Source organism: Chlorella variabilis (genome assembly GCF_000147415.1).
Source record: "Chlorella variabilis unplaced genomic scaffold CHLNCscaffold_35, whole genome shotgun sequence".
Lineage (NCBI taxonomy): Eukaryota > Viridiplantae > Chlorophyta > Trebouxiophyceae > Chlorellales > Chlorellaceae > Chlorella > Chlorella variabilis.
Genome location: NW_005435053.1, coordinates 241,933 through 262,321, shown reverse-complemented (window position 1 = coordinate 262,321; position 20,389 = coordinate 241,933). Strand labels below are relative to the sequence as shown.

General features: G+C 66.1%; 6 protein-coding genes across 6 annotated transcripts; 4 read left to right on the top strand and 2 right to left on the bottom strand.

The window, feature by feature from the left end:
• Positions 1–105: 105 nt before the first annotated feature.
• On the bottom strand, positions 106–4,798 carry CHLNCDRAFT_56410 (V-type H+ ATPase subunit A; the record flags this gene model as incomplete). Its single annotated transcript, XM_005843053.1, has 16 exons — positions 4,627–4,798; positions 4,216–4,354; positions 4,037–4,093; positions 3,713–3,883; positions 3,404–3,524; positions 3,168–3,223; positions 2,854–3,033; positions 2,590–2,685; positions 2,341–2,467; positions 2,015–2,153; positions 1,606–1,753; positions 1,332–1,408; positions 1,062–1,188; positions 782–867; positions 422–607; positions 106–220 (listed from the first exon to the last, which is right to left on the bottom strand). Exons 1-16 carry the CDS (start codon positions 4,662–4,664, stop codon positions 106–108), a joined length of 1,863 nt encoding a protein of 620 aa, XP_005843115.1. The 5' UTR covers positions 4,665–4,798.
• Positions 4,799–5,096: 298 nt separating this feature from the next.
• CHLNCDRAFT_141556 (hypothetical protein) lies at positions 5,097–7,772 on the top strand (the record flags this gene model as incomplete). The annotated part of the gene is made up of 7 exons (XM_005843089.1): positions 5,097–5,324; positions 5,458–5,580; positions 5,686–5,916; positions 6,102–6,459; positions 6,610–6,739; positions 6,900–7,094; positions 7,298–7,772. 7 exons carry the CDS (start codon positions 5,097–5,099, stop codon positions 7,770–7,772), a joined length of 1,740 nt encoding a protein of 579 aa, XP_005843151.1.
• A 576-nt stretch (positions 7,773–8,348) lies between these two features.
• On the top strand, positions 8,349–10,467 carry CHLNCDRAFT_141555 (hypothetical protein; the record flags this gene model as incomplete). The annotated part of the gene is made up of 4 exons (XM_005843088.1): positions 8,349–8,487; positions 9,271–9,764; positions 9,993–10,056; positions 10,265–10,467. 4 exons carry the CDS (start codon positions 8,349–8,351, stop codon positions 10,465–10,467), a joined length of 900 nt encoding a protein of 299 aa, XP_005843150.1.
• Positions 10,468–13,347: 2,880 nt separating this feature from the next.
• CHLNCDRAFT_13992 (hypothetical protein) lies at positions 13,348–14,345 on the bottom strand (the record flags this gene model as incomplete). The annotated part of the gene is made up of 4 exons (XM_005843052.1): positions 13,348–13,404; positions 13,610–13,747; positions 13,959–14,060; positions 14,244–14,345. Coding segments are annotated over 4 exons (399 nt in total), but the record flags the coding sequence as incomplete, so codon positions are not given.
• A 550-nt stretch (positions 14,346–14,895) lies between these two features.
• CHLNCDRAFT_33257 (hypothetical protein) lies at positions 14,896–16,852 on the top strand. The gene is made up of 8 exons (XM_005843087.1): positions 14,896–15,000; positions 15,132–15,202; positions 15,288–15,512; positions 15,593–15,698; positions 15,811–15,897; positions 16,013–16,077; positions 16,196–16,485; positions 16,578–16,852. Exons 1-8 carry the CDS (start codon positions 14,933–14,935, stop codon positions 16,782–16,784), a joined length of 1,119 nt encoding a protein of 372 aa, XP_005843149.1. The 5' UTR covers positions 14,896–14,932; the 3' UTR covers positions 16,785–16,852.
• Positions 16,853–17,320: 468 nt separating this feature from the next.
• On the top strand, positions 17,321–19,395 carry CHLNCDRAFT_141552 (hypothetical protein; the record flags this gene model as incomplete). Its single annotated transcript, XM_005843086.1, has 8 exons — positions 17,321–17,397; positions 17,504–17,577; positions 17,688–17,918; positions 18,005–18,110; positions 18,230–18,316; positions 18,490–18,554; positions 18,721–19,019; positions 19,174–19,395. The coding sequence occupies 8 exons, from the start codon at positions 17,321–17,323 to the stop codon at positions 19,393–19,395; spliced, it is 1,161 nt and encodes a 386-aa protein (XP_005843148.1).
• Between the last annotated feature and the right edge of the window lie 994 nt (positions 19,396–20,389).

Here is a 20,389-nt window from a genome sequence, read left to right as displayed (position 1 = left end):
CCGGACCCAGCCGTGCACAGCGTGGCAGCGAGACATCACTGCCGCCCATCGCTGCCACGGCCGCACCGCGCCGGGCAGGCCGGCGCCAGCTCAGCGCCCACCGCATCACCGGTACTCCTCCTCCAGCGCCCGGAAGCGGTCGCGGATCTCCTCGTTGAGCGCCTTGAACTTGGCCTTCAGCGCCTCCTCGCCCTCCGCCGGGTCCTCAAACTTCTGGGAGCTGCAGTGGCATTAGAGTGACGAGGGCAGGAAATCGAGAGGCGGCCGTGAGAGGGGGCAGCAGGAAACGGCAGTCCAGCCCGGTATCAAGTGGCTGATGCCAAGCTGGGAGAGCGGCAACCACCACCGCAGCGGCAGGCCTGCGGCTGGCGTCCAGCAGGTGCCCCACCCAGCCACCACCGCACACCCGCCCCAGGCCCACCTGAGCTTGTACAGCAGGTCGCCCAGGCGCGCCTTGATGACGTTGTACGTGATCTTGCCGCCGCTGCCGTCGGCCGCGCTGGCGGCGGCCGCGGTGCGCTCCACCGCGTCGTTGGCGGCGTTGTAGAAGGTGATCATGTTGCGCAGCATGTCGCAGGACTTGTAGAAGGGGCAGTACTTGTCGTACCTGCAGGCACAAGGGTTCCAGTGCGCAGGGCCAGGGCGTGGGGGTCAGGCAGCAGGGGGTGGCCGAGAGGCGGCGGCGGCCCAGAGGCGAAACACAGGCTGCATGCTGTGCCCCGTGCCCCCAGTCAGTCATGCCCCAGCACCCTCCACCGCCCACAGCCCCGCCTCAACTCACTTGCTGTACGAGTTCTGCTGCAGGAAGTCGTCTTTGATGAGGCGGGCCACCTCCAGCGTGATCTTGTCGCCCTCAGCCAGCGCATCCTGCGGGGCAGCCGAGGCACAGGGAAAGGCGACAGGTGAGTAGCAGGCGGTCAGTTTCAGGGGACCCGGTTTGCAGGCGTGCAGGCACAGGCGCAGGCGCGCGCTAGTGCCAGGGCGCCAGTGGCGCCCAGGGCGCAAGTGGCGCGCTCTGCTGGCTGCCCACCATGCAGGCAAGACAGCTGCCGCCACCCCACCTTGCCCACGAGCTGCACAATCTCGTTGAGGTCGTCCTCCTTCTGCAAGATCTCGCGGGTGGCCTTGCGGGAGTTGACAAACTCGGGGTCAAAGGAATCGTAGAAGGGCTCCAGCGCTTTGATGTACCTGCAGCACACGCAGCACAAGCAACCGTGGTGAGACACACGCCGCGGTGCAGGGCACTGGCACTTATGCCAGATGGGGCGGCAGCGGCACCTAGGGGCAGCTTGTTTGCTGGCCACGGCAGCGGCAGCGGCTATCCAGCGCACTTGGAGTAGGAGATGAGCCAGTTGACGGAGGGGAAGTGCTTGCGCTGCGCCAGCTTCTTGTCCAGGCCCCAGAACACCTGCCAGGAGGAAGAGCACACGGGGCAGGAGGCGGGGAGGTGGGAGGTCAGCTGGCCCACTAACTGCCTCTGGCGGCAGCGCCAGGTGTGGCCCGATGGCGGCAGAGGTTTGCTGTGAAGGCAACCGGCAGGATACAGCAGCAGCGCAGGTGCAGAAAGGCCTGAAACACAGCCCGCAGCGGGCGGCCTGCAAGTACCTGCACGATGGACAGGGTGGCGGTGGTGACAGGGTCCGAGAAGTCGCCGCCAGGTGGAGACACGGCTCCCACGATGGTCACGCTGCCCTCGCGGTTGGGCGAGCCCAGGCAAGACACGCGGCCGGCGCGCTCGTAGAAGGACGCCAGGCTGCGGGCAGGCACAGGACAGAGAGCAGGGTGGAGGTGGAGGCATGGTCGGCGCATGAGAAGGCAGGCGGCATCAGCACGGCAGGCGCATCAGCCAAGGCATCAGCCCATGGTAGTCTGCTGCTGCGGCTGCTGGTATTGACAGTTTGTGCAGCCCACAAGCCCTGGCAGAGCACCACGGCAGAAGCTCAGAAGCCCGCAAGTCCCATATCCCGCCATGCGCGCACACACACACACAGGCACACACTGGCGCTGCACCCACCGTGCGCCCAGGTAGGCGGGGTAGCCCGAGTCTGCGGGCATCTCCGCCAGGCGGCCCGAAATCTCGCGCAGCGCCTCGGCCCAGCGGGAGGTGGAGTCGGCCATCATGGAGAAGTTGTAGCCCATGTCACGGAAGTACTCTGCAGTACAGCAGTACAGGGAGGTTACAGCAGTACAAGGTGTTCCAGGCGTGTCGGCAGGGCAAGCAGCAGCATGGCAGGAAACCAACGGGGCGATCCCAAATCAAGCTGCTCCCTGGCCTGCCATGGACTTGCCATCCTGCTGCCTGCCGCACCACCTGTTGGCCGCCACACGCCCACCACAAACCTGCTAGCGTGATGCCTGTGTAGATGGATGCCTCGCGTGCCGCCACGGGCATGTTGGAAGTGTTGGCGACCAGCGTGGTGCGCTTCATGATGCTCTCCTCACGCCCGTCGGGCAGCGTCATGGTCAGCTGCAGAACCAGGGCGGCGCAAAGGGGAAGGGCTGCGACACTGTCAAGATGCAGCCATGACCCATACAGCTAGCGGCATGAGGCTGCTGCACAGGCATCCAACAGCACTCCGGCTTGCTTGCCTGTGGGAAGTCCATCAGCACTTCCGCCATCTCGTTGCCGCGCTCGCCGCAGCCCACATAAATGATGCCGTCGCTATTACTGTACTTGGACAGCGCCTGTAAGGCAGGGCAGGCAGGCCGCAGGTGGGCGGGGGGGTGAGAGCCAGATAGCAAGGTCAGGAGCATGCGCACCAGGCAGAGCCTAGCGCAGCTACGGCAGAGCAGGGCGCGCGACAGCCAGCCAGCCAGCCAGCCACCGCACCCGCGCCCAGGCACGACCCGCACCTGTGAAATGACAGTCTTGCCGCAGCCAAAGGCGCCGGGAATGGAGCAGGTACCTCCCAGCACGCCGGGGAAGAGCCCATCCAGCACGCGCTGCCCCGTCAGCAGCGGCGTGTTGGCCAGCATCTTCTGCGCCACAGGCCGCGGCGCGCGCACAGGCCACAGCTGCAGCATGCTATACTCCTGCAAGCAGAGAAGGGGGGGGGGGGGGCCAGGGTATGGGGGCAGGTGGGATGGAAGGGTGACCGATGAGGGGGCAGGGCACCAGAGGTTGCTGGCTGTCACGGCGACCACAGCAAACCAAAATTAAACCGCACCTTCTTCGTTCCGCCAAACTCAACCTCAATGACCTTGTCAGTGATGGTGTAGGAGCCTGCAGGTGATAGGGAGGCCACCACTCAGGCTGCACACGATGAGCACTGGCATGCAAGCTGCGCCCCCCTCCGACGGTTTGGCAGCACAAGCTGCCAGCTTCAAGGCACGCCTGCAGGCAAGGCCGCCCCTCGTGGTGCTCGCATCCCCCCAACTTGGCCGCCGCCGCTGCGGCACCCACCGGGGGGCGCGATGTACGAGATGTTGCCGCGCGCGTTGGCGGGCAGCATGATCTTGTGATCCATCAGCGAGTTCTCGTGCACCACGCCGTAGATGTCGCCGCCGGTGATGCGGTCGCCCACCTGCGGGGGAGCGGGCAGGGCGAGGGGCGCAGATGAGCGCGGCGGGCGAGGAGCAGGGGCGCAGGAGGAAGGGGCACGGGCCTGGGGAGCGTTGCAAGAGGCAAAACCGGGTGGAGCCACAACCTGCCACAGCTCGCCTCCAGCAGCACGGCTTTGCCATGGCCCCCAGAAACCCTGTGTGAGCCCACCTTGAACTTTGTGGGCTCAAACTCCCACTGTAGGCTGCGGTCCAGGGCGGGCACGTCCACGCCGCGTGGGATGAAGCAGGAGGCGGAGTCCGCGGCAATCTGCTTGAGCGGGCGCTGGATGCCGTCAAAGATGTTGCCCATGATGCCGGGGCCCAGCTCCACAGACAGCGGCTGCAGGCGGGCGGTCAGGGCAAGGCAGGCGGCGCGCGCCGTGAACGGGCGCGGGCAAAGAGCAAAAGGGCAGCAGCAGACAAACAGCTCTCAATGCCCTGCTCTCAAACTGCAGCTGCCGCCAAGGGCAAGCACAGGCGCGCAGAGGCCCACCTTGCCGCTGCGGATGACAATGTCGCCGACAGTCAGGCCGGATGTGTCCTCATACACCTGCAGGCAGCCGCCAGCTAGGGGTCTGCCACTGCACCGCTGCCTGTGGTGCAGCACGGCAGCGCACCGCTCCATGCCAGCCGCAGTTCACAAGCCCCTGCTCCCAGCCGCACGTAGCGCACCTGGATGGTGGCTGTGTCTGCCTCCAGCCGAATGATTTCGCCGATCAGCTTCTCGGCGCCCACGCGGACCAGCTCATACATGGCGCTGCCGCCCATGCGGCTGGCCACCACGACGGGGCCCGACACCTTTTTGATGTAGCTGCAGGGCAGGCAGGCAGGCGCGGGGGGTGGCAGCACGGTGGGGCTCAGCACAGACAGAGCCACAGGCCTCGAGTGGCAGCAGGCCGACGACCTGCGCCGACCCGCCAGGGCTTTGCCGCCCGCCTGCACTCCTGCTCTGCAGCCCGCTAGCTGGCCACCCAGCTCCAGTACCCCGACCCACGACCTCCATGCCGAGCCGTTCTCCGCCAGGCGGCCGCCGGTGCCCACGGCCAGAGCCTGGGTGGTAGGGCGATCGGGGTGGGCACTCACCCATACTGGCTTTCTGGGGTCTCGACGTCCCGACCCATCCCCGCCTCGCTAGACGGTCCTGATCTGAGTGAACAAGCGGCCCACTGGTTGCCGGGAGAGGGTTTCACCACCGGCGCGGGGCTGATCGAGGGGTTGGCGGCCTCCGGGCACGCTGGATCTTTAAGCAGTCGGGCGGCAAACTCCCCTGGGCGTGGGTTGCGGGTCTTGGTTCTCCAGGGCGGCAAAGCCCCACAGCACGCCACAGCACGTTCTCGCGCTGACCACGGCAATTGGAGCCACTACGTCTCGCAATTGCTTTCATCAAATCAAGAAGCCAGCGTGCCAGCCTGCTCTGCGTAACCTGCCCCCAGCGGGTCCCACCTCCGAGAGGCGCAAAGCGGGCCAGGCGCAGCCAGAGCGCTCTGAAAGCGCCAAAACAGCTTGTGATTTTACTGCCAGGGCCTCACCCCGCCCATAACTGTTCAACAGCCATGCCGCCCGCCACGGCGCCGGCGGCGGCGGCAGCGCCGCCCCGCCCTGCCGACAATGCGCAGTTCCTGCGCAAGCAGCGCGCAGCAATCGAGGTCATTGCCGCCGACAACCTGAAGCTCAAGGAGGAGTTCATGCTGGAGAACAAGTTCAGCGTCAACCCCACCACGCAGACTGCGGCAGCGCTCATCGCCAACCTCCAAGAGCAGGCCGATGTGTATGTGGTCAAGGTGGGGCAGCCGGGAAAGGGCGGGGCGGGAAAGGCAGCACGTACTGTGGTGGGAAAAGGGCAGGCGGGCATTGTTTCACTGCCGCGGTCGCTCTGCTGTCACTTGCCCCATCACCGCTGCTGCCGCCCTGAAGATTACCGAGGAGCAGCGGCTCAAGGCGGAGCTGGAGCACGGCGTGGAGGCTCTCAAGGGCCGCATCGGTGAGCAGCGGGTGCAAATGGGCGGCATCAACAACTCGGCGCAGCAGTACACAAAGGTGGGCAGACAGACGACGGGCCTGGGCTCTGTGGGCTTTGGCCTGCCTATGCACGCACGCCGAGCACGGTGCGCTGGTCCATAAACCTGCCGGCCTGTGTCGCAGGTCCAGCGACGCATCCGTGTGCTGGAGAACCGGCTGCAGCAGGCGAGCGTGCGGTACAACGAGGCGGCGGCGCGCAGCCGCGCGCTGCGCGCCCGCATCGACTCGCTGCGCCGCGAGCGCCTGCTGTTTGACGAGCTGGCGGGCAAGCTGCAGCGGGGCCTGGCGCGCCAGAAGGGAGAGATGGTGGAGGTGATTGCGCGGATCGCAGAGTCGCACGAGGCAAGGGAGAAGGTGAGGGGGCAGGGCAGGCGTGGCCCAAGTAGCGGGGGAATGCCGCAGGTGCAGCTGCAGGGCAGCGACCTGTGAGCGCGGCTGCTCAGCCCATTCCACTTGCGCCATGCGAATGCTTCCACAGCCCCTGCTCCTTCCCTACTGGCTAGTCACACACACTGGGCTGCCGGGGCCTGCCCCTGCAGGCGCTCATCCTGCAGGTACAGGTGAAGGCGCAGGCGGACAAGGACGTGGCAAACTACGAGGCCGAGTGGCGCCAGCTGACCGACATTGTGGAGCAGGACAGGCACAGCAGGGAGGCACAGCGCGCGCGCGACATCGCCGCCCGCGAGGACCAGATGGCTCAGCTGTTCAGGCAGGAATTTGCCCCAGCCAGCAAGCGGCGCTCAGCACTGGTGCGCAGCACCGCAGCCGGCGGCGGAGGCGACGCTGCTGGTGCGCAGGGCGAGCCAGCAGAGGGCAACGCTGCTGCAGCGGCGGCCACTGCTCCGGAGCGTGTCAAGCAGCTCAAGGCAGCGCTCAGCAAGGTGCTGGTTGCTACAGGTGAGGGCGCAACTTGGCGCGGTAGTGGGCGAGAGACAGGCGTTGCCAATGTTGGCAGTTGACGGCAACATGCACCTCATCAGCATGCTGACAGCCCTGCCCCAAAGCTGCACGTGCACCGCCTTCCCGCACCGTCCCTGCTGCCCACAGGCGTAGAGGATGCAGATGAGCTGCTGGCTGCGCTGGTGGAGGGCGAGGAGGCCAACTTCAGCCTCTTCAACTATGTGAACGACCTGAGCGCTGAGGTGGACAAGCTGAAGGACAGCATTGGCAGCCTCAGGTGGGTGGTGGCAGGGCGCCGCCACCTGCTCTCCGCAGATGGCCTGTTCTACGTGTGCTGCCAGCCTGGGCTGCCAACTATGCGGCTATGACGCAGCATGTCACACGGCCGGTGTTGTCTGCCCACCCTGTCTCCCACCGTGCCGGCCCCATCCCTGCAGGGTGGAGGTGGAGCGGCACCGGGCTGAGACGGTGGCAGCGGCCAACGACGACCGTAGCCAGGCGCTGCGTGCGCTGGGCGCGGAGCTGGTGGCGGTGGAGGAGGCGGCGGAGGGGTACGAGGGCAAGCACAGCCAGGCTGTGGCCACAGTCAACTCGCTCAGGGCGGCGGTGCTCGACATGTTCAACCGCTGCGGGTGGGTGGGGTGGCTGGGGAGCGGCCCACCCAGACCTGCTGCTGCCTGCCTGCAGCTGCCCTGGCATGCCTGACTGGGTGCCTGCGATGTCATTGCCTGCTGCTTATGTGGAGCACCAGATGCTGCTGAGCCCCGCTGAATGCATTACTCCACCTGCCGGCGCGTCGCACCACGGCCCTCTCATTCACCCTGACCTGCCGCAGGTGTGCCACGCCGGCGGTGCTGGAGCTATTGGGCGAGGGCGGGGAGGGGGTGACAGACAAGAACCTGATTCAGTACCTGGGGGTGCTGGAGCAGCGCACCAACGAGCTGCTGGCACAGTACTCGCTACTGGCAGCCGACGGCAGCGATGCCGCCGCCGGCGAGCGCGCGGCCGACGTGCTGACGGGCAAGCGCCAGGGGGAGGCGCCGCTGCAGTATGTGATCGAGCAGCCGTCCACTGGCAGCGGCGGCAGCGGGGTGGGGCCCGGCGGCGTGGCCTCGCTGACTGCGTCGCGGAGTGGCACGGGCGGCGGCACGGCGGCAGCAGCCGCAGGAGCCGCCGACGACGAGCGGCCGCTCAGCCGCGGCTCCCTGGCGGCCCGGGTGAGCAGGGCGGTGGCCCTCAAGACGGACACGGCTGTCAAAATCAAGGCAGTGAGGGCTGCTCGTCTGACTGGGCATGGCGGTGGGCGCTAGCTCCACTGGATCGTGAACCCACCCCGATCACTAGCGGTGGCATCAAACCACAGTAAATGTAACCACCCGGCCGTGAACGGCGAGCGAAGCGAGAACACGACTGAGGAGCGTGCGGGAGGCGGCATGTCGCTGTTGTATCGCTGCAAAGGCGGCATTTTCCAGAGTGCGGTTGCGGGAGTGCCAGCAGCGCGGAGCGGCAGCGCTTAAGCGCGCGGAGTCACTCACATGCAGGGCATGGACACACCCCTGCGCGGGAGAGCGCAGAACGGCTTGCGGCCGCTACTTGGCGCCCAGTCCGACCGCCAGGACCTGGAGGGGCCGATTCCCAAGGGTCGCGCTTCAAATGCCGCGCTTTCCAAAGCCCCATTCCCATGCTGATTCACCGCGTGCAGCAGCCAGACCTCATTCACACCGCCCCCATTGCCTTCCCATCCATCTCTGCTTTGTCACTTATCTCTCAATTGACCCCGCATCAGCGCCAGGCTTCGCCGAGCCAGGCCGAACAGATCTCCATCTCCACAGATTTGTGTGTTGAAGCGGCGAATGGCGGCCACATGCTCGCCTCTCTAGTCTGATATGCGTTGTGAGCGGCTGCTGACGGACAAAGACCCCGCCGGCCGGCTTCCCGAGTTTCTGCGGCTCTGGCAGCTTGTGGTGCTCCTCTACACGCTCCTGGCCACCCTTGCCCTGTGGACCCTTGTTCAGGCACCCGCAGGTGCGCAATGAGCGGTGCAGCGGGGCGCGGGGCAGCCCAGGGGTGGGCCTTCCCCCTTGCATGGCCCACATGGGGGGCAAGGTGCAATACAGCGAAAGGCGCTGGCGGGCGCTGGCGAGCCTCTCTGCGACCGGCAATCGGTCCCAGGCGATGATCGCCGCGTCCCGATGGCCTGGCCAAGCGCCCAGTGCACCACCGCACTACCGGCAGCTTTGTTCCCCGCCGCTGCCCGTTGCCGCCATTCGCTGAGGCCTGTGACTTCCCCCGTCCCCCTCCAACTGCAGGCATCCAGCATCTCCTGCTTCTCTGCCTCCTCCGCCTCGCCGTCCTCCTCTGCGTAGGCGCAGTCAGCTACCAGGCACAGCGCCGGCGGCGCGCCTCCGAGGCCCCGTCGCCGCCCTTTGGCACGACCACCGCAGGCGGCAGCAATCCGGCGACCCCTCGTGGCACCCTCGCGCAGGCAGCCCTCTACCTCCAGGTCGCTTGGCTGGCCTCTGAGCTACTCCTGGGCTCTGCTCTGTTAGTCTTCTATCCCCACATCCTAGGCAAGCCCCGCCCGCCGCTGCCGCCCGCACACCCTTGCCCGCCTCCGTTCCGCCTCTGCGCCGGCTGCATGCCCACCACCTCCAAAGCCTGCACCCTTGCTGCCCTCTGCGCTGCTGATGCGACCGTGCCTGCGCACTTGATAGCCTTCCACGCGAACATGCCGCCCTAGCAGCCAGCGCTGTCCTGCCCGCCACTCATTCCTGCGCCTCCCTCTGCTGCCGCCTCCCCCTCCTGCAGGGCCCTTGGCTGTGGAGGGTAACCCCGCCACTGCCACCGCAACCGGCACGCTGCTCACCCTACTCCCCCTCATCTGCGCGGTGGCCATGAGCGGCTGCTTCCTATTCCTCCAGCGCCTGACGGCGCGGCGGCGCCGCCAGCGCGCCGCCGTCCCCCACGGCCTCGAGTGCGGCCTGGCTGGCGGCTTTGGCACGCTGCAGGCGGCGGCGCCAGCCGGTACCTGCTGCTCCACCGCCTGCGGCGCGGCCTGCCCGCACCACTCGGGCGTGGACGTCATCTGCAGCCCCGTCTCCGAGTCTGGCTCCTACAGCAGCTGCACCTCCGCCAGCTCCTCCGCCGCCTTCTACTCCCGCAGCAGCAGCAGCAGCCTGGGCGGCTCCGCCTCGGGCGGCATGCCCTCCCCCACCGGACACGTGCGCTCCTCCGGCGAGTCGGCGGCGCAGCACCAGGCCGCCATCCACGCCGCCTGCCAGGTCCTGCTGGTGGAGCACCAGGTGGGCCTCTGGGTGGGGAGCAGGGGCCAGCCAGGGCGGGTGGTCAAACCTCCTGCTGGGCCACCCCCCAGCAGCCCAGCACCGCCCCTCCCCTGGCATCCTGCCTGCTACATCCTCCTCCTCCTCCTCACCCCTACTGGTCTGGCCCCTCGCCGTACACGCGTGTACCGCTCGTAACCAGGCTCGCGCCTCCCTCCTACCCACCCCCACCCCCCCACCCCACCGCAGGTGGAGAACGAGTACTTCCTGTTTGTTCACAAGAGGCTGCGCCCCATCAAGACCCGGCCCGAGGGTGGGTGAGAAACCGCTGCCCCCGCCCGCTGGCCCGCCCGGCCCGCCACCACCCGCATCTCTGTCTGTGCTTGCACTGGCCTGCCTGTGGTGGATGCCTCTGACGTCCAGCCGTGAACCAGCGTTTCCAGTCGGGTGCCGGCCTCTGGTCCCGCTCCATACTTACGCACCCTCCCCCCTTCCCTCCCTGGCCCGTTTCGCTGCCGCAGAATGCCATCCTTCGCAGCCTGCGGGCCTGCTGCGGGAGCTCATCACCAACTCCTTCACGTTCCAGCATGACCCGCAGCTGGCGGCGCAGCTGGCGGCAGGCATCCAGGCCGGTGCCGGGGGCGGCTCCACCAGGAGCCCCGCGTCAGCTGCCAGCCTCACCTTTCACGCAGCGTCCGCCGCGGGCGGCATGGCAGCAATGTAGGCCGAGCCCATGCTGCCCAATAGGATTAGGAGTAGGATTAGGACTAGCAGCAGCTAAGCCACCACAGCGGCGCGCCGCACTTGGCTGGGCCCATCTGTACAGCACACACTGCCGAAGCTGGCGGCGCGGGATCGGCGGCAGCCTCGCCTCGAACTGGGCCGCCGCCGCCTGCGCCGCCGCCTTCGCCAAGAGCAGCGCCTACTTTCATCCAAGATTCAAGTCCCGATCGGCCGCACTTTGCTGGTGCGGCGCCTGCCCGCCTCTCTGGCGCGCGGCCGCCGACCCTTCCAATTTTGAGTTTTGACTTTGAGCTGAGCGCTCCCCCACCCTCAGCACCGACCAGGCGGCTGCCGAGGAGAGCACAGGACACTCTGCACCATGCCCGCGTGCACCGCAGGCCCCCTCCAGGCCCGTAGGCTGCATGAGCCATGTGCACGTGCCGCCCCCTTCGCCCCCTCTTTTGAGCGCCCCTCGGCCCCTGCACTCCCCACCTATTCTTACCGATTCTTCTTCTTCTCCAGCCCTGCCGTGCCATGAGTCTGTGAACAGGAGGCGCCTATTGCCCCTCTACATCGTACAGTGTTGGTCCTACCGCATTTCAAACCCAATCTCTCCCCACGCATAAACGCAAAAACTAATTTGCAAACAGCACTTGTAAAGCATCTACCAAAGAAAGGGCAGCTGGCCAGGCCTGCTACCTGCTGTACATTGGGGTCTTGGCTGCCTGCTCCTGCCGTGGCATGCCGCTGACATCGCGCCAGTGCTGCCGTTTCCTGCTGACTACCTACGTTCTTGCCTGCCGCCCTATCTGCTGCTGCCTACTGCCTGCCGAAGGGGTCAAACTCTGCAAAGGCGTCATCCGCCGCCACCGCCTTGAGCCTGCCCGGGCTGCTGCCACCAGACGGGGTGCCCGCCGCTGCGCCAGCCAGGGGCGGCTTGGGGCTCACACCAGCCAGGTGGGTGCCCCAGGTTGCAGTGCTGCCGTAGGCAGGGGGCAGCGCCGGCTCGGCAAACAGGTGCGCCGGCAGCGCGGTCGGACTGCCGGAGGCTGGCCCCGCGGCGGCAGTCAGGTTGATGGCACGTGCGGGGCTGCCGCCGGGCTTTGTGAAGGCGGCAAAGCCGGCGTCGGGGCTGGCGGGTCCGCTGCTTGGGCCTGCAAGTCGCAGGTGCAGCAGCACAACAGTGGTGAAGCAAACAGCGGTGAGAAGGTCGGTTGATGCAGCGCGACAGCCCTTTGCACCGGCCACCTATCTGCGGCTGCAGCCTCACTCTGCTGGAAGGTGCCAAAGGCATCAAAGGGTGCAGGGTCCTGGCCGAGGGCGGCAGCGCCAGCCTTGGCACCAGGGCTGCCGTGTGCCGTCCAGGACAGGCCACCGCCTGCGCTGCGTGCCGCCGCAGGGCTGTGAGGTGCTGCCGCGGCAGCCGGCGCCTCCAGCAGGTCTGCCAGTGCGGCAGGGCTGGTGGGGCTGGCGGGGGCCGAGGTGCTGGCAGCAGCTGGGCTGTGCCCGCCGCTGGCGCCGCTGTGCTGGTGTGGCACTGCGGGCGGGCTGGCGGTGCCGCGGCCGGCTGGCGGCGGCGGAAGCGCCACCGCAGCTGGCACGGGCTTGGTGGTGGGCGGCGGGGCCAGCTTGATGCCCCCCAGGGCTTGCTTGATGGCGGGGCTGACGTGCACATCCTGCAGCTTCTTGGGCCCAGCCTTGCGGGCCGTCAGCTCAGCCAGCGACGGCTTGCTGGTCTGCAGGCAGCGTGTGTTGCGGGCAGGGCAGGGCGGTTTTTTTCTTGCGGGACGGTACTGGTCAGTGTGACGATGCCATGACCCCAGGCTGGTGGCTGCACGCTGGAGGCGGCGGGGCAAGCATCCCTCCAGAGCCTGCCCGCGCTGCCGGCCGCCGGGAGCCCAGCCGCCAGCAGGGCACCCGCCAGCGCCGCCCGACCTGCGAGCCGCCGGAGCGCGCCACCCTGAGGTCCTCGCAAGACTTGGAGCTGGGCATGGCGGCGCTGGGGGAGGCGCCGGCGGCGCCGCGCGCCGAGCAGGCAGAGCCTGCGGGGCTGGGCGGGTCGTCACGCAGCACCCCCGCCTGGCGCAGGCCGTCGATGCGCTGCGCGGTGGCGGCCACAGGGTCGGCGCCCACTGCGGCGTAGCCCTGCAGCATGGGGGGCAGGCAGGCGGAGGGCAGGGAGAGGGAGAGGCGTGCATTCATGCCAGCAGATCACGGGTGGTGATGGTGTGCGTGCGAGCGAGAGAGAAGGTGCGCGCTGGCACACCACGGCGGTGGCGCTGGCCGTCACTGCGGTGGCGCTACCAGCGCAAACCCGCTGGCCTCCGCACCAGTGCACCTGCCTGCTGCGCCACCCACCTTGGCAGGCGGCCTGGTCGAGGTTGTGGAGCTGCTGCGCCCGCCGCACGCCAGCTCCTCCCCCTCGTCCTCACCCTCCCCCACGTCCTGCGCCGGCAGCGCCACACGCCCCGCGGGGCGCGGCGACCCGACCAGGCCCAGCTGGCCGAAGCGCGCAGCGGCGCCCGCGTCGTCGTGCGCGCCCCTGGCGCTGCTGGCAGAGCCGGCCGAGGGGCTGGGCTGCGCTCCGCCGGCCCAGGAGGTGCCGGCGCCGGCGCCGGCGCCGGGCGGGGCGGCCGCCGCCATATCCTCGCGCGTGGCGCCCTTGAACTTGTCCTTGAGTGCCTTGGCCTTGGCCCGCTCCGCCCTGCGCGTTAGCGGCGGCGGCAGTCGACACAAGGCACGGGCAGCGGGGCGGCGAGGCGGCAGCAGGGGGCAGGCAGCCTGGAGCAGCGGCGCATGTGTTGCACCACAGTGGGGGGGCTTGGCAATGCAGGGAGCCTGACGGTTGGGGGGGCCGTCCGCGGCCACCTGCCGCCACCCACCTGATGCGGTCGGGGTCTGCCAGCAGCAGGCTCAGCTCCTTGGCGCGGTTGGACACCTGCGGAGGCGGGACAAGGCAGGGCCCGCGCGGCTGTCGCCTCACGCCTGCATCACTGCTTCCAGTGCCCGCCGCGCTGCCGTCCCCGCGCTGGAGTGGCGCAGGTGGTGGGCCATGTGTGCCATGCAGCACAAGAGCCCAGGCCAGCCCCGCGGGGCGTGTATGGTATCTGGGCGGGCGGGCGGCGGCGGGTGGCAGCACCCACGTTGATGCCATGGTCCTTGTTCATTTCGTCCAAGTACTTGAACTGCTTCAGGCCCTCTATCACCCCCGACGCATCCAGGATGGTCTGCACCACGTGCTGGCCGCTGTTCTTCAGCAGGTGCTCGGTCAACAGAAGGGCCTGCGGAACGGCGCCGCGCGGTGGGTGGGTGGTTGGGTGGTGAGGGGGGCGTGCAGGTGCGCGGGGAACAAGGGAGGCCATAGTGAGCTTGCTGCTGCGTGAGACGAAGCAGGACATTGCTCCGTCAAGCATCAGGGGAAGGGGTTGCCGGGGGGCGCGGCAGCCAGGCTCGCATCGCGGGCCAGAGGCGCCGCGGCGCGCGCATTCACACCTTGTAGACGCGCCGCCACTGCGGCGGCTCGCACTCAAAGCGCTGCAGGATGACGCCCCAGGCCTGGCGGAACTTCTCCGCGTCGTAGCTGGCCTCGGCAATCTCTGCGCGGCAGCAGGGGTGAGGAGCTGAGCGGGCGCCGCTGCCGCCGTGCCACCGCCGCCCGCTGCCGTGCGGCCGGTGGTTGCGACGACCGCCGCCCTGCAACCCGTGTCGTCTCCCAATGCGCAACGCTCACTGGCCTGCCAAGCCAACAGACCCCTGGCTTCCATAGGCCTTGGGCACGCCGCAAAACTTGCCTGCCATCGCGGCGCCCGTCGGGCCCCAGGGCACCTCGCTTGTGGCGCCCAGCACACTCAGCTCGAGTTTGGTCTTGTTGCGGAGCAGAGCCTCGCCAGCCTTCCACGCGCTCTTGAGCAGCGCCTTGACCTTCTCCTTGCTCCGTGTTTGTGTCATTGAAACTAGTCCGCAGATCAACAGAGAAATAAAAGGGGGGAAGAGACTCTACACTGCGCAGGCGGCGGCGCCATGCTTCGCGCGGTGGCGCGCTGGAGGCGCAAGACGCGGCCATGGGGTGCCTGGGTGCCAGCCTCCAGGCGGTACGCTGTGTGAGTAGCCATTGTCACTCACACATATGGACAAGTATTGTGATTATGGCATGGCGGTGCGGGGGAAACTGAAAGAGTGAGGCGTCGGCGTTGGCGCTGGTCAACACAAGGTGCGGTTGAAGAGGTTTGCAGCGGGCACCCCGTTTGCAAGCATGGATCCATGTTTGCTGGTTTCATGACATGTGATCTATGGTTCACATTTTCACTTGCTTGAAGCTCAGTCTCATCTTTTCAACCGTCCCGCCTCCAGCGGGCGCCAGCCTGTCGCGAGGCATGGCCAGGTGCCTTCGCAGACGCTCCCCCGATCCCCGACAGCCAAAAAAGCCTTGATTTGAATCCAGAACAAACAAACTTGTCCTGAGGGCCATGGGGGGGTGCTGTGCTTCTGCTCCCGTAAGCGCTGCGCAGCGAATCGACGATGAATCATACCCAGAGTGAGCCTACACACGCATGAGCCTCATTCGGAACCATGCCGACACCGGGCGGTCAAGAGGGCGCCGAAGGCGCAGCCCTCCCACCCGAAGGCGCCGCCCTCCCGAAACGCCGCCCTGCAACACTGCTGCAGCAACGGAAAAAAACTGCGGAGAGATGCCCTGAAAGATGTGTACCAGTTAGGCGGAACCATCGGCACTGGAGGTGCACCGGTCCTCCTGGGCCAGCACTCGCACCTGGGCACGTCCTCACCGTTGGTGTCCCTCACTCTTATCTGCTGCCACTGCAGGCTTCTCAGTGGTCAAGCTGGCCACAGATAGAGCCACCGGGGAGCAGTGGGCCTGCAAGATCATGTCGCTGCCTCGGCCGGGGCGGCAGCCGGCGCGGCGGAGGTCCATCATGCGAGAGGTAGACGTGCTGGTCAGGCTGGGCCTGGGGCATCCCAACGTGTTGGCCCTGCGAGAGTACTTTGTTGAAAACAACAGGGTGTACCTGATCATGGAGCTGCTGCGAGGTGAGCAGGGCAGGGAGTGCAGCGCAGCAGCGTCAGTGCCGGGGCAGGGCGAGCTTGCGCTGCTGCTGCTGCTACTGCAGGCGGCGAGCTGCTGGATGCGGTGAACTCGCACGGAAACTACAGTGAGGCAGATGCGCAGACCATTTTCTCCCAGCTCATGCGCGGCGTTCAATACCTGCACTCTGTGTGAGTGCGCCGGTCGCATGAAGCCCGCACCTGGCTTGCCAGCGCTTGCATTGGCAGTCTGCGCTGCCCCCTTGTGCTGATTGCTGCTGTGTTGCGGTGTTTGGCGGTGCAGGGGCGTGGTGCACCGCGACTTGAAGCTGGACAACCTGCTGCTGGCAAAGAAGGGCGACATCAGCACCGTCAAGATTGCAGACTTTGGGTAGGGGTCCCAGCTGCTTGCTGTGCATTTTCGGCAAGGCATGTGCCCGCTGCAATTCCTTGGGCTGCCACTCAATTCAACTCGCCCATTGCCATCTGCTGCGCTGCTTGCGCAGGGTCGCAAGGAAGCTACATCCCATGTATGGCCTCAGGCAGATGAGGACTGTGGTTGGCACGCCACGTACGTGCCCCTTCTCTTTCTTGTCTGCTGCTTCAGTCGCAGTGGTTGTATCGCAGCAACAATGGCCCTGCTAACAAAGCAGATGGGCTGTGAGCCTGTTTGCCACACCTTTCTGCAGAATACATGGCGCCAGAGGTGGTCTGTGCCAGCAAGCACATCATCGCCACCGCCGCCGGCACCGCATACGGCCCAGCCTGCGACCTGTGGAGCTGCGGCGTCATCCTGTTCATGCTGCTGGGCGGCTACCCGCCCTTCTGGCACGAGAGCCAGCCACTGCTGCTCCGGTCAATTTCACGTGGCAAGTTTGAATTTGACGATCCCGTGTGGCAGGAGGTCAGCAGAGAGGCCAAGGACCTCGTCTCCAAGCTGCTGGTGGTGGACCCAGACAAGCGGCTGACCCCTAAGCAGGTGCGCATCGCTCTTTGGACATGCTAGGCAGCGGTGGGCATGAGAGGCTGTTGCTGTTGCCGATGCCTTCCTTGATGCTGCTGCTGGTGCAGGTTCTGGCACACCCTTGGATGGTGGGATGCAGCCGGCAGGCGCGGCGGCTGCCACAGACGAGCGAGCGTATGCGAACGGGCATCCTCAACAGGCTACGCAAGCGCCCGAGCGAGGAGGGCCCACGGCTGCACGATGTGATCGCAGACGCATCGGCAGCGGCGGCGGCAGCGGCGCTGCAGCAGCCTGTGGTTGAGTGGCCGGCCTGAACCAGTTGGAGGCGTTTGGCTTGATGCCCAGCCTTTGGCGAGTCGCCACGGTTTTATTGCGAGGCAGCATGCTGCTATAGAACAGCCAGCCTGACTGGAGGGAGCGCCACCGGGCATGCGCCGCCGCAACCGCACCCGCTGGCCATCGCCGCTGTTGACAGTCGCCCGCTGGGTGCAGCCTGAGAAACTGCATTCCGGGCTGGCAGTCTGCTGGCAGTCTGCTGTCGGACGCCGTTAGAAGGGTTGGTCTTTAGTTGGTCTGTGGTGCAGAGGCACATGCATGCCGCGGGGGGAGGCCTGCCGAGAAGAGGCCTTTCTGTCTGACTTTCGGTAGCAGCAACTCCTGAGCGCAAGGCAGTCAAAGTCCAGCACCCGCTAGATTGTCCTGTCATGATTCCGCTGTTGCGTCACGATTTGTGGCGGTCGAAAACGGCCCTCATCCAAAAACCCGCCCATTTCTTCTAATTTTTGCTTGAACACAAGCCGCGCATCCCACCCAGCTAGCCACACGGCTTGTAGGTTGTTGCACCGGAAGCATGGGTGCCTGCATTTCCGCGCCCGTGGGGTCGGCGCCAGCGGCCAAGGAAATCTTCGACCAAGGCCCCTTCCCTGAGTGAGCACGGGGCCCCTGCCAGCCGCAATCGCACGCGGAGTGTGCTGGCGCCCGCCCCCGGCAGGTCCCGACTCTGCACCCGCCGCCGGCGTCACTTGCTGTGCAGGGAGGGCAAGAAGCTACGCAAAGGCGCCAGGCTGAGGGATGTCTACCGTGTTGGAGGAACTATTGGCGCTGGAGGTGAGGCTTGGGAGGATGCGCCGTTGCCGTGGCTTCTGATCTGGCCGCTCGCCCCGTCGCCAGCTGGCCTCGCCGACACTCGCGCCACGGCGCCCCTGCCGCTGCTGCAGGCTTCTCCAAGGTGAAGATCATCACAGACCGGGAAACCAAGCAGCAGTGGGCCTGCAAGATCATGTCGCTTCCGCCAGCAGACAGCGAGTCAAAAGAGGACCAGGAAAACCGCACGGACACGCTGCGGGAGATTGACGCCGTGCTGGATTTGGAGCATCCCAACGTGGTGGGAATGAAGGAATACTTCGTTGAAAACAACAGGGTGTACCTGATCATGGAGCTGCTGCGAGGTGAGCAGGGCAGGGAGTGCGGCGCAGCAACGTCAGCGCCGGGGCTGGGCGAGCTTGCGACGCTGCTGCTGCTGCTGCTACTGCAGGCGGCGAGCTGCTGGACGCGGTGAACACGCACGGAAACTACAGTGAGGCAGATGCGCGGGCCATCTTCTGCCAGCTCATGCGCGGCGTTCAATACCTGCACTCTGTGTGAGTGCCCCTTCACGAGGTCGCATGAAGCCCGCATGTGGCTTGCCAGCGCTTGCATTGGCAGTCTGCGCTGCCCCCTTGTGCTGATTGCTGCTGCTTTGCGGTGTCCGGCGGTGCAGGGGCGTGGTGCACCGCGACCTGAAGCTGGACAACCTGCTGCTGGCAAAGAAGGGCGACATCAGCACCGTCAAGATTGCAGACTTTGGGTGAGCTTTGCCTTCTGGCTGGCTGCTCCCTCTGACTGCTGATCGCAGGGTAGTTGGTAGCTTGCGCGGCCAGGGCAGAGCAGGTCCTGCTGCTTGCGTGGCAGTCTGTTGTGGCAACCTCGTGAACTGCTGGGCCCACTGCAGCAGCAAGCTGCTCCGCCCGGTATGTGCAGGATTGCAATGAAGCAGCACACGCCCAACGCGCTCCACCAGATGCGGACTGTGTGTGGCACATCACGTGGGTAGCCTGCGGGAGCTGTCTTGTTTGCAGTCGAATCTGCAATGCAGATGCACAGCGCGAGTTTGCCTGCAGCGCCCGTCTGTCACAGCATGGCTCCCGTGGTTTATACCTACCCCAGCCCCTCCACCGCTGCCCCTCTCCCTCCGCGCGCTGTTGCCTGCAGAGTACATTGCGCCCGAGGTCATCCGCGCCGGCAAGAAGCGGAGCTCTCCCAAGGCCGTGCCGTCACTTAATGTGTACGGCCCCGCCTGTGACCTGTGGAGCTGCGGCGTCATCCTGTTCATGCTGCTGGGCGGCTACCCGCCTTTCTGGAATGAGCGCCAGCCGCTCTTGCTGAGCGCCATCATACGTGGCACCTTCTCGTTCTCAGACAAGGTGTGGAAGACTGTCAGCCGGGAGGCAAAGGACCTCATCTCCAAGCTGCTCGTGGTGGACCCCGCCAAGCGGCTGACCCCTGAGCAGGTGCGTGCAGCCGCCAGACTGCGCTGATGGCAGCACTGGGCCTCATCAAGTGCATGGCTTGCACGGATGTACAGTAGGCATTTTTGAGCAGCAAGAGGACCTGGAGCGTCGGCGTTCGGCTGCCATTTGCTGATGCCTGCTTTACCTGCTCCAGGTGCTGGCTCACCCCTGGATGGCAGCCTGCAAGAAGGAGCGGCCGCTGTCGCAGACCCAGGAGCGCATGAAGAGCGGCGTGGGCCTGTCCAAGCGCAAGACCCAGCCGGGCAGCCCCCGGCTGCACGACATCATTGCAGACATCTCAGTCAAGGCTGCGCAGGCGTGGTTTATGGAGAGCAACACCTCACTTGATCAGCTTCCCGTGGCACCCTCTGAATGAGTGGTACTTGCATTACAGCATCTCGGCTTCATCTCGGCGTCCTTTGAGCGCGGCATCCCTTTTGCAATACTTTGAACTCAAACTCAAACCCAATCCCCTTGGCATATGCTTTGAGTGGCACTATTTCTTCCCCCCCATTGAGAGCACAGGAACCGTTGTTGATTTTTTCTTCATTCAAGCCTCCATTCAAGTCTCCGTATTTCATTTCATGCTCACTCACTCCGCTTTGCCCAGTTGGGGGCTTGTTCATTTGCATCCTCAGGAGCGACCCAGGTAGGCCTCCCGGTAAGGATGTGCCCCATGATGGGCATGATGGCCCCCCACCTGGAGGGTCATTGGGGACATCATCCTCAATCATGCATCATTCTCCCTCCCGTTTGTTCTGTTGGCATCCCAGCAACCGTAATATGCTTTCTAGGACATGAGCCACCACTTTAGGGTGAAGGTGGTTAGCAAGACCACGGCCCCCAGGCCTCTAGACGGGCCACAGCCAAAAAGATCCCGTGCAAGTAGACCAGGACAACAAGCTCCCTTCAATGTGCCAGGGCAGGCCAGGCGGCGGGGTGAGAGGGATGACAACGAGGATGAGCGAGCACCCAGCGGCTTCTTAGGCTGGGGCGACCGGCAAGGACGCAAACGTGATCACTGGGAGGCTCGGCTCGGAGCGGACGTGGATGCCTTCTTGGCCTCTCTGCCGGGCCGGGCGGCGCAGCAGCGGCAGGAGCGCCAGCAGCAGCTCCAGCAGCGGCAAGCCCAGCTGGCCAGCATGGAGCCGCTTCCTTGCCACTTAGCAGCAGAAAATGGCAGCTGCTGTGAGTTGCACAAGACGGGCAGCCAGGCAGCTGTGTTTTATGGGCCGCTCGGCGTGGTGGGCAGGCTCACGTTGCCGGTATGGGAGTGCAAGACGCATGGGCGCCCCAATATCACCGTGCACCCTCTCCAGATCAGCTGTGTGCCGACTGCGCCAGTCAATAACACCAAGCTGCTTGATGTG